Source organism: Nansenia antarctica (assembly GCF_963989245.1).
Source record: "Nansenia antarctica genome assembly, chromosome: 2".
Taxonomy (NCBI): domain Eukaryota; kingdom Metazoa; phylum Chordata; class Actinopteri; order Argentiniformes; family Microstomatidae; genus Nansenia; species Nansenia antarctica.
The window spans coordinates 86,095,555-86,109,507 of record NC_137675.1 but is presented as its reverse complement, the minus strand read 5'-3'; the positions used below and the strand labels follow the sequence as shown (position 1 = coordinate 86,109,507).

Sequence of the window (13,953 nt, the reverse complement as noted above, 5' to 3'; positions counted from 1 at the left end):
ATACAGGTTTGTGGTGTTGCCTCTGGATGTAGCGACTGTTCCACGACAGGTCGGGCACAACACCTGTTTTTGTTGCACATCAGTCGTCCTAAACCCGAAATACTTACAACAGAAGTGCTGCTTTTCTTCGGGACTAAATCGTCCAACGTTGCTTCTGGTTCTGCTGAAGCCATTTATCCACCATGAATGTTGCTAGCTACCGAAACGTGGGCGTTTCACGTGCGATGTTGTTGTTGTGCGTGTGCGTTCATTGACATTGACGTTCATTGACATTGACGTTCATTGACGTTGACGTTCATTGACGTTGACGTTCATTGACGTTGACGTTCATTGACGTTGACGTTCATTGACGTTGACGTTCATTGACGTTGAATCCGACGCGCTTTATGACGTATCCCAAATCGCAGGCAAATCGCAGGCTTTGCGATTAGCTAATCGCATCATTTCAAATCGCGATTTCGATTTAAAATCGATTAATCGTGCAGCCCTAGTTCCTATTCATATTTCCTTGTCATAATTTACTTATTACTCATGAAAATTGTATTTGTCTACTTATACTAAGTGTTTAAACGTCTAGGCTATAACAAAGCTAAATTGATGTGAAATTGGAAATTGAAACGTCTGTTTAAACTGCATTTCAACAGCTATATATAGTCTGCCGTTGAAATGCCTATAGAAACAGTCGTTTCAATTTCACCTCCATTAGGCTTTGTTTTAGCCTAGACGTTTAAACACCGGTGTTTCAATGTCTAGGTTATAATTAAGCTAAATTTAGGCTAAATTGGAAATTGAAACAACGTCTATGTTTAGACGTTGAAATGCCGTTGAAACATAGAAAGGGAAACAACGTCTATGTTTCAACGGCATTTCAACGTCTAAACATAGACGTTTTTTAAATTTCCAATTTGGCCTATATTTAGCCTCGATTTGGCCTAGACGTCTACGGGCCATTTAGACGTTGTTTAGACGTCTAATCAACGTAAAATTGCTCACTGGGCTCACTCAAATCAATACAATTGGGAAGTGGGGGCATGCTACATCTGAACTGGATGTGAGTAGACAGACACAGCATTGTCATGTAGTTGTATTATTGACATCGATTTTTAGAAACCTGTTGCGCGGTTCGATTTTTTTCTTCCACCAGGAACTATTCAAAAGGGGGATGCGTTTGGAAATGCGCTCTGGAAGGCTGATTAGCACTCATGGAACGCCTCTCGTCCAATCAAATGACTCGGTCCCTTTATGACATCGGACCCAGTGTGCGCTCCGGCGCTCTCAGAGCGAGTTTACGAACGCAGCTCAAAACATGGCAGCTGATAGTAGTAGATGGGGTCGAGTGATTGCAGAAATGGCTAGATTTTCAGAAAGGGACACAAAGGTTGGGCTAACCGAATGGTTTATGATTGGGTAGTTAGACAAGTAAACTTGGAATTTTTGGAAGTAATCAAGCAGTTTTGATGAGTTGCAGAACTCACGATTGCGCTTCAAAAGTAAACGAGTTTTGGGGATGTGCACAACCGTCTTAAGAGCGCAGGAGATGATGATGATGATGATAATACTAATTATAATAATAATAATAACTTATTTGTATAGCGCTTTTCCTGCAAGCGTTGCAGCTCAAAGTGCTCCAATCATTATATAATCATCATTTTATTATTTAGTCATTTAATTAAAGGCAATATTAAAAAGATGGGTTTTTAGTCTTGACTTGAACATATGTGCTGAGGTTGCATCCCTAATGTAAACTGGCAGTGCATTCCACAATCTGGGTGCATAAAATGAGAAGATGAGGTGATGCATTGAAGTATTTTATGAGATTATTAAACGTTGAATCGCATAACTAGTAGAAAGCATGACTTTTCTTCACCTGGGTCTCACTCATCCCAGCATAACACTAGGCGTAGGCTTGTTTGGACCAAGTTGATTGAAAGAGATTCAAATGGAAGTGGTGGGCCAGATAATGATATGTAGTATACACAACCATTAGTTGTGTACACAACCACTTAACTTATATTGTGAAGATTGTAGACCTCAAAAGTTAGCAACACTGGTTTATTTGTGGTCTCTTCCCCTACAGCAGCTACTCAGCCTGGACCTCAGAGACTCATCCCAAACGTCGGCGCTCCCGCTGAGACCCGTAGGCTACCAGAGGTCCTGTTCCTTGTCCGTGTCCAGTTCGGCCCTCTCTCTCTCAGACTCGACCGAGAGCGCCGCCATGAACTCCTCCGGCAACTGGGGGGGCCAGCAGCAGGCCGGCGGCGAGGCTTCCCTGCCGTCGAGATGGACCCCCGCCCGCGACCACGACACGGGCAGCCTGGGCTGGGCGTCAACCCCCAACATGCGCTACAAGACGGAGATGTGCCGCACCTTCGCCAAGAGCGGCATCTGCAATTTCGGCCGCAACTGCCAGTTCGCCCACGGCACCGACGAGATCCGCGACTTCAACCGCCACCCCAAGTACAAGACGACGCCCTGCCTCCCGTTCCACACCATCGGCTTCTGCCCCTACGGGATCCACTGCCACTTCGTCCACAACAACAACGTCCACAACCCCCTCCTCAAGCAGAGCTTCAGCTTCGCCGGTCTCCCCTCCGCCCCCCCGCCTCCACCTCACCCCCTCGGGCACCCTTCCCACTCCTCCCTGCAGCATCACCCGTTCCTCCGCGTGCCCTCCGTCTCCCCTCCCGCCATGGCCACGTCCGACTTCGCCGACCTCCTCGGTGGCGGAAGCCATCCCTTCCTCACCGAGGCAGTGGACTCCTCCTCCTCCCCCCGGGGTCAGTTCCTGCCCTCCCCAGACTCTGGCTACTCCCTGTGCGGGATGTCCCCCGTGCCTTCCCCCTTCGGCCGGCGGCTGCCCATCTTCAGCCAGCTCTCGGTGCCCGACAAGGGACTCGGTGCCCGCTAATGAATTCATCTTAGATGTAAAAAAAAAAAAAAAAAAGAGAGAGAGAGAGAAAAAGCCAAAGATGAGAAGTAGTGTTTAGGCCTAAGCTTTTCCCACGTGAATGTCGGTTAAATCATTTTCAACTGGTAGAAGGGCTCTTTTTCTTCTGCTAGATTTGTGTTCTCTAGACGTTCTCTAGACGCTTTTGACCGTTTGTATTTGTACTTACATTTTTACATTTTTTAATTTTTTAATTTAAATATTTTAATTTTTTAATTTTTTAATTTAAAGTTTTAAAGTTTTAAAGTTTGTGTTTGTATTTAAATGGCCTTTTCGACCGACATGTTTCAGGCTTGTTTAGTGTTAATGGAGAACTTTATACTGCATCTGTGAATGAACTGTGCTACAGTATGTACTGTAAATAAAGTTTTATCTGATTTGATGGTTAGGGTCATTTACATTGCACAAGGAACATGTACATTTACAAGGAAAACATTTAATTGTAGATAAAAAGAAAAACAGTTTAGAGTTTATTGAGGAAAATATTGAAAACAAATGTCCTTGCAATCATTGACCCGTTCAAATGAAGATGACCCGAACCCTGGAATATGTAATAGAGGTCCAGTCTGACCAGACATGAACCCTGGAATATGTAATAGAGGTCCAGTCTGACCAGACATGAACCCTGGAATATGTAATAGAGGTCCAGTCTGACCAGACATGAACCCTGGAACATGTAATAGAGGTCCAGTCTGACCAGACATGAACCCTGGAATATGTAATAGAGGTCCAACCTGACCAGACATGAACCCTGGAATATGTAATAGAGGTCCAACCTGACCAGACATGAACCCTGGAATATGTAATAGAGGTCCAGTCTGACCAGACATGAGCATCCTCTGACTGTTGACACCATCACAGGATTGGGCTTCAATAATCTCAGATTCTAGACTTCACAGAGAGAGCTCAATCTGAGAGTCATTGAAGTGGGAAATAATTACATATAAACTCTTAAGACCAAATCACAGAGAAAGATATCTCTACAGAATAGTAGGTTATGATAAAGCACCACTCACTTATGGGGAGCTCTAAGATCACACAGCTCAGCACTGTAACTGGCACCATCACTCCAATTAGGCCCAAACCCAGGATAGAGGGGCTGAGAGAATGTGGTCTGGACTCTGTGGAGGAGGGTCATTGTGTCAGAGGAGACGCTGTAGAAGGACAGAGCACCTGCCCTGTGATCCAGGTACACTCCTACTCTGGAGGACCGAGGGCCTGATACTTCAGTCTCAACATTATTGTGATGGAAACTATAACCATTACTAAAGCAGTCTAACATCCAGGACTTGTCATTGTTTCCAAATCTAATGTCATCACCTTCCCCTGTTCTACTGATGTCTTTATATGAGACTGCTGTAGAAACATCCTGATCCTTCATCTCAACCTCCCAGTAACAGCGTCCAGACAGACCCTCTCTACACAGCACCTGATTCCAGTCAGTGAATCTCTCTGGATGATCAGGATAACGCTGGTGTGAGTTCATACATGTCACCTTCCTGTTCCCCTCAGACAGAGAGAGGTAGCTGTTTGCTGTGTTTGGGTCCAGTGTGAGCTGACAGGAATCTGGGAGAAGAGCAGAGCAGAGACCAAATCAGAGAAATAGGGGCCTCATTTATAAAAAAAGTACTTGAACATCATCTTTGACTTGCACGTAAGCACATTTTTCTAAATGGACGTAAGCATTATTTATAAAATGGGCTGCGCTTGTTTAAAATTGCATACGTACGTAAGTCTATAAATACCAAATATACTTGAGAATGAGCTTTGTATTTACGCCCTGTGATAGCGGCTCAATTACAGCGGTCTAATTAAGCCAAGTGAGCGGGAGAGGGCAGAGAAGGGTGGCTTCTCGGTAGCTGCATTTGTAATGTTTGATCATGACAACCAGTACTCAAGTTGTAAAAGAAAATCAGGGGGGATGGTGGATTTTATCATATGGGGACAATTTCAGCATCCCCACAGCGTCAGTGACTTCAGTGTCAGTGACTTGGTAAAAATGTCATTGCATGTGTGCGTGCCCCCTCGCCCACAGTATTTTACTCAATATGCGCAAAACACATTTTTTAAATAGCAGTAATACCACGTTCATTGATAAAATAACATAAGGGGGATGGCAGTTTTAGAAGGGATATGATTTTTACAGTTTTTATTTCAGGGGGGATGCCATCCCCCCTCATCCCCCCTCAACTTGAGAGCTGATCACAACTAACCAGGCAAATGCTTATACTGTAATAATATAATGGTCTTATTCTTATCAGGTGACATTGAAAACATGGCTGCTCACTCCCTTTGTGAACCCCCAGACACCGGAGGAAAATCCAGTATAATTTAACCTCTTCTTATCCACGGACCCAGATGGGCATCCGAAGTGATATAAAGAGTTTACCTCGATCAATTCTCTTCATCGATATCACATTTTTTTCACAATTTTGCATGCTATACGATGCCACATTTTTTTTCCCGAGACGGTAAACACGGCCTAAGTCACATCCAGTTTTCTCCAACTGGAGAATGTGTCATGTCCGGTTTCAACGCCAAATTTCCATACCATTGGTCGGCCAACCCCAAAAAATAAAAGAATAAAAAAAAAATCTGATACATGAGAAAGGTCAAAGGTCAAAGATGGTGCCAAAATATCTCCAAATGGCCTAAACATATAGGTGTCCGCCTAAACATACCTGTACTAAAACAGGTACAAAGTTGCATTTGCTCACATTACTAGCATCAACTTTGGCACAAGTACTAATAAGACCCTGGAGTACTGATTCCTAGATGATTTGGGCTTGGTTATCAGGTTTCCAAGGTGATATTCACTGTAAAAGCTGTTTGTTTTTTAGGCGGAGACTGAATTTGAGATGTTTTATAATGTTCTAGCTCTATTTGCTCTGACACAGTAACATAGATTTTGATTCTGACACTTCTACAGCCACCCCACAGGTGTTAGCTTTCATTTGATAACAAGATCATTATGAAGGCCCTTGTGATTGTGGAGATATTCTATATTCACTGTGGGCATGTCATTTCGAGCAGAAAACCAGAAAAATTAGGTGGATAAGAAGAGGTTTTAACGCATGGCCGGGTATGTTGAAGACTGAAATAAAATCATAAACATCAGTTCCCTTTAAATCTTGAATTAAACTCATTTTCTCGGCTGATAACAACATTGTTAATTTTATTACGAGTCACGTTCACTTCGCATGAATTACAGTATAGGCAGTGCGGCTCACATGCCTGTAATAACTCTGCATAACCAGTAGGTAATGTGCGTACGTAAAGTCAATACCTTACGTAGAGCTACGATCATTTCCACGGTCAAATCGACTCACGTTGAAATTGTATAAATCACTACTTTGACGTGGTTTTCTACGTACGACACGGGTAAGATGAAATTTGATCCAAAGTACTTTCTATAAATGAGGCCCCAGGAGTCAGATATCTAGCCTGTTTCTGATGAGTCTCTTACTCTCCTAGATCTCTCTAATTATATCTCAGGGTTTGTGGAGAGTATCAGTGGAGAGAGACTGTTAGCTACTTCAGGATAAAGAGACTCACATTGTAAAAACTGGGCTCTGGGGGCAGTAAAACATCCACTGCATTCACTACAGACACACAAACACATTCACAGAGAGAGAAAACATTCACATCATATCATATTACACACACATGTACTGTACACAAAGTGATGATTAGGACCTTGGTCTGAAGTTGACTATATAAAGGGGCTAGAGGTAGAGTTTTAGCTCACCTGTAGTTGAGATCTTGGACCACTCCCCCTTAAAGATGTCCTCTAGTTTCTCTCTCAGCTTAGACACAGCCTGAGTCACATCTCCAAAGTGCTGAAGAGGACCCACAATGATGCTGGGTAAGTCTGAAGATACACTGGGACTGGAAAGAGACTGGTAACTCTGGAGAGAGAGAGAGAGAGAGAGAGAGAGAGAGAGAGAGAGAGAGAGAGAGAGAGAGAGAGAAAGAGAGGGAGAGAGAGAGACAGAGAGAGAGAGACAGAGAGACAGACAGACAGAGAGAGAGGGGGAGAGAGAGAGAGAGATAGACAGAGAGAGAGAGAGAGAGACAGAGAGGGAGAGAGAGACAGACAGACAGAGAGAGAGAGACAGAGAGAGAGAGAGAGACAGACAGACAGAGAGAGAGGGGGAGAGAGAGAGATAGACAGAGAGAGAGAGGGAGAGAGAGACAGACAGAGAGAGAGAGACAGAGAGAGAGAGAAAGAGAGACAGACAGAGAGAGAGACAGAGAGAGAGACAGAGAGAGCCAGAGAGAGAGAGAGAAAGAGAGACAGACACAGAGAGAGAGAGAGACAGAGAGAGACAGAGAGAGAGAGAGACAGAGAGAGAAAGAGAGAGAGACAGAGAGAGAGACAGAGACACACAGAGAGAGAGAGAGAGAGAGAGAGAGAGAGAGAGACAGAGAGAGAGACAGAGAGAGAGAGAGACAGGGACAGAGACACAGAGAGAGAGAGAGAGAGGTGCCTGGTCATACTGGCTGCTGTGGGGATGCGGTTAAATGAATAACTGAACAGGAAGCTCCTTTCAGTATTCCAGATGGAGGGTCAGCGTAGTTACCTGGTTACCATAGTTACCTGGAGGAAATGGATGTGATCGTCTGTAGACACACAGAAGACAGGTGTGAAGCTGTTGCAAACTGTAGCCCGCAATTAAAGTTCCTCAAACCAAGTCTCCAACTTCTGACCTCTGACCTGCCAACACATGTGACCATCTCTACCCACTGTTAACCAGCTACGCTAGTGAAATATGACAGCGTAGGTTGGAGTACTTGAACTTGAGGAGTGATATTTAGTATCTCACCTCAGCTACACACACACACACACACACACACACACACACACACACACACACAGTGGGATTGGAGAGTGGCTGACTGGAGGAGAGCAGTGAAATGGTGCGTCTCCTCTGGTCAATACTCACTGTGAGAGACTCCACAGCCTGTTGGATCTCCTTCAGCTCCTTCTCTCTCTCCTGGACTCTCTGCTGGACTTTCTGCTGACTCATCCCCAGCTGCCTCTGTGGACAAACAAGTCTTTTGTGATGGAAATGCCAGATTGATAATAATAATAATAATAATAATAACCTTTATTTGTATAGCACTTTTCCTGCAAACGTCACAGCTCAATGGTTAATGAAACAAAAATCTGAATTAATCATGTGTTGAAAAAGAGAAGTCTACACTCACAATATATATTGATATAAAATCCATATTGGTGCATATTAACAGTAATATGGATACCAACATTGCAGATGTAGTTTGAGATTTTTTACAAATCCGGAAGAAAAGGTTAGGCCACTTTTTTCATGAATATTCATTTGATACTAACATGGAATTTGCAACATATGGAATAAATATATATTTCAGGAAAAGATAAAAAATCTGCAGGATTTTATGAATTCATGATGACTGTTTTAAATCTGCCAAACTAGGTTACACCTTGACCCTATAACTCTTATAGCAAAATATCTCAAATGTTTCTTTCAATCATTAACTTACTTCAGTGTAAGATACAAGGACATGGACTCTCAGCTTGCCACCCGCCCAGTTCATTTCACAAACACATACACATTAATTAATCTAATATGAACAATAAATAAAATTTCTCCTGTCATTTAGTCCTTCCAAAAACACTCTCCTCTCTTTATTTCTAACATGGCGTTACTCTCCTTCTTTCTCCGTCCTCCCTATCATTGATTCTCAGACAGCTGCCAGTGAGGAGACCCAGTCAGTTGTACCTTTATCAGAGTCACCAACGACTAGTTCTGGTTCTTACCTGCTTCTCAGTCCTTTCTGCTGCAGCTGAGACGGTATCATGGCCTTTATGTTCATCCACGGAACACAGATAACAGATACTGCATTCAGGAATAAGGATCTTTTGGCCATGAGGAACATCCAAAAAGAACTGAATCACAAATTAAGGGGGGCCAAGAGGAAACAGAAAGAGACATTTGAATCCCACTGCTCTTCTATGAACACTAAAAAACTATGGGACTCCATGAAACATATGACTAACATGGCCCCAGCTAAAAGGTGCCTTAGTGTCCTAAACGAGGGTGAAAAAGCCAATGAACTTAACAATTTTTATGCCAGGTTTGAGACTGCCGACTTCTCGATGGAGCAAACAGTGGCTCTTCAGGCGCTGCCTGAGTTGGAAGCAAGTATCACCATTGAGCAGCGCGAGGTACAGAGACTGTTCGCTAACACCCGCCCTAGAAAGTCCTCTGGACCGGATGGCATCTCTGGGCTCATGCTAAAGTCCTGCAGTGAGGAGCTGGCTGAGGCCTGGTGTCCTATCTTCCAGAAGTCTCTGGACTCTCACACTGTTCCGTCCATCTGGAAAGACGCTATCATTATTCCTGTTCCTAAGAAGGCTAGCTGCAAGGAAAATAATGACCTGCGACCAGTCGCTTTGACATCTGTTGTAATGAAATGCTTTGAAAAATTCATTATATGTAAAGTGAAAAATGCAGTCAGTTGCTCTCTGGATCCTTTTCAGTTTGCGTATAGATGTAATACAGGCACAGATGATGCAACCTCAGCCATGGTGCACTTCATCTCTAAGCACTTAGAGGACCCTACCTACTATGTCCGACTCTTATTTGTTGATTTCAGTTCTGCTTTTAACACGATACAGCCGCACCTTTTAATTGAGAAGTTAAATGGGCTGAATGTCCCCCCCCTCATTATAAAATGGTATCACTCCTTTTTAACTAACCGCACACAGCGGGTCAGTGTTAATGGCACTCTTTCGGAACCCAGAACCATAAGCACTGGTGCTCCTCAGGGTATAGTCAGTTCCCCTGTGCTCTTTACTTTATACACAAACGAGTGCAGAAGCACCTACCCTAGCAACCGCATCATAAAATTTTCAGATGACACTGCCATCCTTGCTTTAATCAAAAAGGACAGTGACCTAAATGACTATTATTCTGAAATCCAGAGGTTTGTTAAATGGTGTGATGTTAACTGCCTGGTTTTAAATGTTAAGAAAACTGAGGAGATGGTGTTCGACCCCAGAGGTGTTGGGGACCACAGGCCTGTGGTCATCCACAAACAATCCATCTCTCAGGTCGCCTCTTACAAATATCTTGGGGTTTTTATTGATAACTCACTCACCTGGAGCACTCATGTAGACAGCCTTTGTAGCAGATTACAACAACGACTACACTTCCTACGCCGCCTTAGAGTTCATGGTGTTGACCCAAAATTTATGCTACTTTTCTACCAGTCTGTCTTAGAGAGTCTCATCAGATACGGCATTACATCTTGGTTTGGTAACCTATCTGTAAAACTAAGGTCCAAACTGGTCCGACTGATACAGACTGCATGGAAGATCATAGGGGTGAAAGACCACTCATCCCTGCAGTCTATTTTTGAACAGGCTACTCTCAGACAGGCTAATAGAATTCTCATGAATCCCTCCCATGTCCTACATGCAGAGTATGAACTGCTGCCCTCTGGGAGGAGGTTCAGAGTCCCCCGCGCTAGATTAAATAGATTTAAAAATTCTTTTATTCCCGTTTCTGTTAAACTTTTAAACTGCACCAGATGAATGTAACTTATCTTGCTTATCATTTTATCTCCACTCTTGTTTTAATCAGGTCCGCCTTCTGTTTGTGTGCTAATATTCTGTATTGTCTGTTGCTCTTTGTTGTCTGTTGATCTTTGTTGGCTGCTGTGGGGTGTAAGCCCAATACAAATTTCCCAGTGATGGGACAATAAAGTGACTCTTGACTCTTGACTTGATACACTGCTGATCAGTGCGACAGAACATCTTCATCACTTCATCATGACGAGAGCAGATCTTCTCCTGCAGTTGTGTGGAGGCTTTGACCAGCTTGTGCTTCTTTAATGGAGCTACATCATAGTGAGTCTGGAGGTGAGTCTCGCAGTAAGAGGCCAGACTTTTTGACTTCATAGAGCGCTACTTACAACCAGCTTTAGAGCTCTGACCTGACCAGTGTGTGCAAGGACGTGTCGTCCATATAAGCATAGTAAGCAGTGCTTACCCAACGAAAAAAGGACAGTGAAAATATTAAAATAAAAGTGCATGTAACCGTTTGTTTGTTTTCATTAAAAGAGTCGTATTTTAGGTCCCAGGGCAGCAGGAGTCATTCATTTTGGCGCCACCTGCAGGAGTAAGCACTCGCTATTCTGCTTGCTTGCATTGCGTCGCATTATAAGCACTTCTCTCTCTGCTTTCCCTCGCGTACATTCGAATGCGTGAAAATGTCTTTTTTTTTTTTTCCCGATGCCTCAGCCCGCTGTTTAATGTGGCCAGGGTAAGCATGCTTACCAGCCAATCAGTAGTTCGTTCATTCCGATAAGAGCTACTGATTGGCTCTTATCACTTTCAAGTTCACTTAACATTTCACCTTACTTTCTCTCGCCCGGCAGAATAGCTTATGCCAGCTAGCTCAAACGATCTAAATAATAATAATCAATAAGGATAACTTGCTTGATTTTGTGAATATGGACATTACTGTCAGCGACCTAAAGGGATTTCGTAGACTGGACTGGACTGGAAAAACACAACTACTGGCTAAAGGCCGCCCGAAGCCACCGCTCACCGATCTTCACACCCAGAAAGGGAGAGTCGCTAGGGGTTACAGCAAGCCTGGTATCGTATGAGCGGTTTATATGATTCGCGAGGCTGGTGGCAATCTGTGCTTGTTTATATGGTTTGAGTACTGCTGTACTGCTGGTTATGGCTCCTTATTTATGAATGAATGAATGAATGAATGAATGGTCTTTATTGTCATTTATACAGTACAGGTACCATACAACGAAATTTAGTAGGGGGGGCTCCCCTGGTGCTTGGGAAAAGACTAAAAACAAGAGGGCCAAGGGTAAAATAAAAAAGGGAAAAGAGCTGGTTTACACAAATAAAGGCTATGTACACTATCTACTATACTATACTACTATACTATACAATAAAACACTGTGCTGTACTCTATGCTATGCTATAAATATCCTAACTTTTCCTATATCTGAACCTTATGTACACAAGGGTTGTCATATTGCACATAGTATTGTTGCACATTCATTTAAAGTGTCGCAGTTAGCAGGTTTGAAATGTTCACAGTTGTATTTCAATATTGCACTTATGTTTACAATCTAGTAGCTGCCATCAAGTTGTCTAGATTGTCCAGAGCCTAGAACCTAGGCAAGGCAAGGCAAGTTTATTTGTATAGCACATTTCATACAACAGGGGCAATTCAAAGTGCTTTACATGCATTATTTAAAAATGCAGCAAGAGGAGCATAAGAAAATAAAAATTACAATGAATAAAAGCAAATATAAGAAGTAAATAGATAAAACATTTAAAAAGACAATAGTTAATGGAAAAAAGACATTGATAGAAGTGTTTGTGTTTAATCATAACTGGTGCTAAACATGAAGGTTTTTAGCTTAGATTTAAATATTTTAAGGGTTTGGGCCTGTTTGGTTTCTTCAGGGAGTTTGTTCCAGGAGCATGCAGCAGCGTGACTGAAAGCTGCTGCACCGTGTTTTGTTTTTACTCTTGGAATTATTAGCTGATTTGTCTCAGCTGACCTTAGGGACCTTGCGGGAATATAGGGTGGGAGGAGATCTGATATGTATTTTGGTCCAAGACCATTTTGTGATTAGTATGGAATTAGGAGGATTTTGAATTCAATTTTCTGAGAGACTGGTAGCCAGTGCAGGGATCTCAGGATTGGTGTAATGTGTTCAAATTTCTTTGTTTTTGTTAGGACCCTAGCAGCGGCGTTTTGGATGAGCTGCAATTTACGAACAGCTCCTTTAGATAGGCCTGTTAGTAGACCATTACAATAATCAAGTCTACTCGAAACAAATGCATGGATGAGTTTTTCAAGGTCTTGCTTGGACATGAAACCTCTCATTCTTGTTGTTTTTCAGGTGATAGTAGGCTGATTTAGTTATTGAGTTTATGTGGCTGTTGAAGTTTAGATCGGAGTCTAGAATTACACCAAGATTTCTGACCTGTTTTTTACTGTGAAGAGAGAGAGAGAATCAAGTTTTGCACTGACTTTCGATCTTTTGTCAGGTGCACCGAATACAATTATCTCTGTTTTGTCCTTGTTTAGTTGGAGGAAGTTTTGTGTCATCCAGGCGTTTATTTGCTCAATGCAATTACAGAGATTGTCAATGGGACTATAGTCGTTCGGTGAGAGGGCTATGTAGATTTGAGTGTCATCCGCATAGTTGTGGTAGGCAATTTTGTTCTTTTTTATGATGTGTCCCAATGGAAGCATGTAGAGATTGAATAGAAGGGGGCCAAGGATTGACCCTTGGGGAACCCCACATGTCATTTTAATTTGGTCAGATACAAAGTTGCCAATGGAGACATAGTAGCTTCTGTCCTGTAGGTAGGATCTAAACCAGTTTAGGGCAGTGCCCGAAAGTCCTACCCAGGTTTTTAGTCTATCTATTAGAATGTCATGGTCTACAGTGTCAAAGGCAGCACTAAGATCTAGTAGTACCAAAACTGAGATTTTTCCGGAGTCTGTGTTTACGCGAATGTCATTAAGGACCTTAATAAGGGCCGTTTCAGTGCTATGTAGGGGGCAAAAGCCTGATTGAAAGTCATCAAAGAGATCATTTAGGGTCAAATAATTGCTAAGTTGTTCGTGGGCAACCATTTCAATAATTTTTCCTGTACAGGGAAGGTTTGATATGGGTCTGTAGTTGTTTAGTACAAATGGGTCTAGGCCGTTCTTTTTTAGTAGAGGCTTAATAACTGCAGTTTTCAGGGCTTCAGGGAAGATTCCTGATGAAAGGGAGGTGTTAATTATTTGTATTAGTTCGCCTGCCATGCAGCTAAATATGTTTTTAAAAAAGCTTGTTGGCAGGACATCAAGGGCACAGGTGGATGGTTTAAGACGTGACATGATTTTATCTAGGGTCTTGTAATCAATGGTGTTAAATTGTGACATGGTTGTTATGTCCGCCCTATTTGGGGTTGTTAATGGGGACAT

The 13,953-nt window shown here is 42.8% G+C and overlaps 1 protein-coding gene across 1 annotated transcript; it reads right to left on the bottom strand.

Annotated features, from left to right (window-relative positions):
* Window positions 1-3,959: 3,959 nt before the first annotated feature.
* LOC308150804 (uncharacterized protein) lies at window positions 3,960-10,892 on the bottom strand (the record flags this gene model as incomplete). Its single annotated transcript, XM_080523599.1, has 6 exons — window positions 3,960-4,171; window positions 4,436-4,513; window positions 6,696-6,786; window positions 7,894-7,989; window positions 8,748-8,826; window positions 10,726-10,892. 6 exons carry the CDS (start codon window positions 10,890-10,892, stop codon window positions 3,960-3,962), a joined length of 723 nt encoding a protein of 240 aa, XP_080379725.1.
* Between the last annotated feature and the right edge of the window lie 3,061 nt (window positions 10,893-13,953).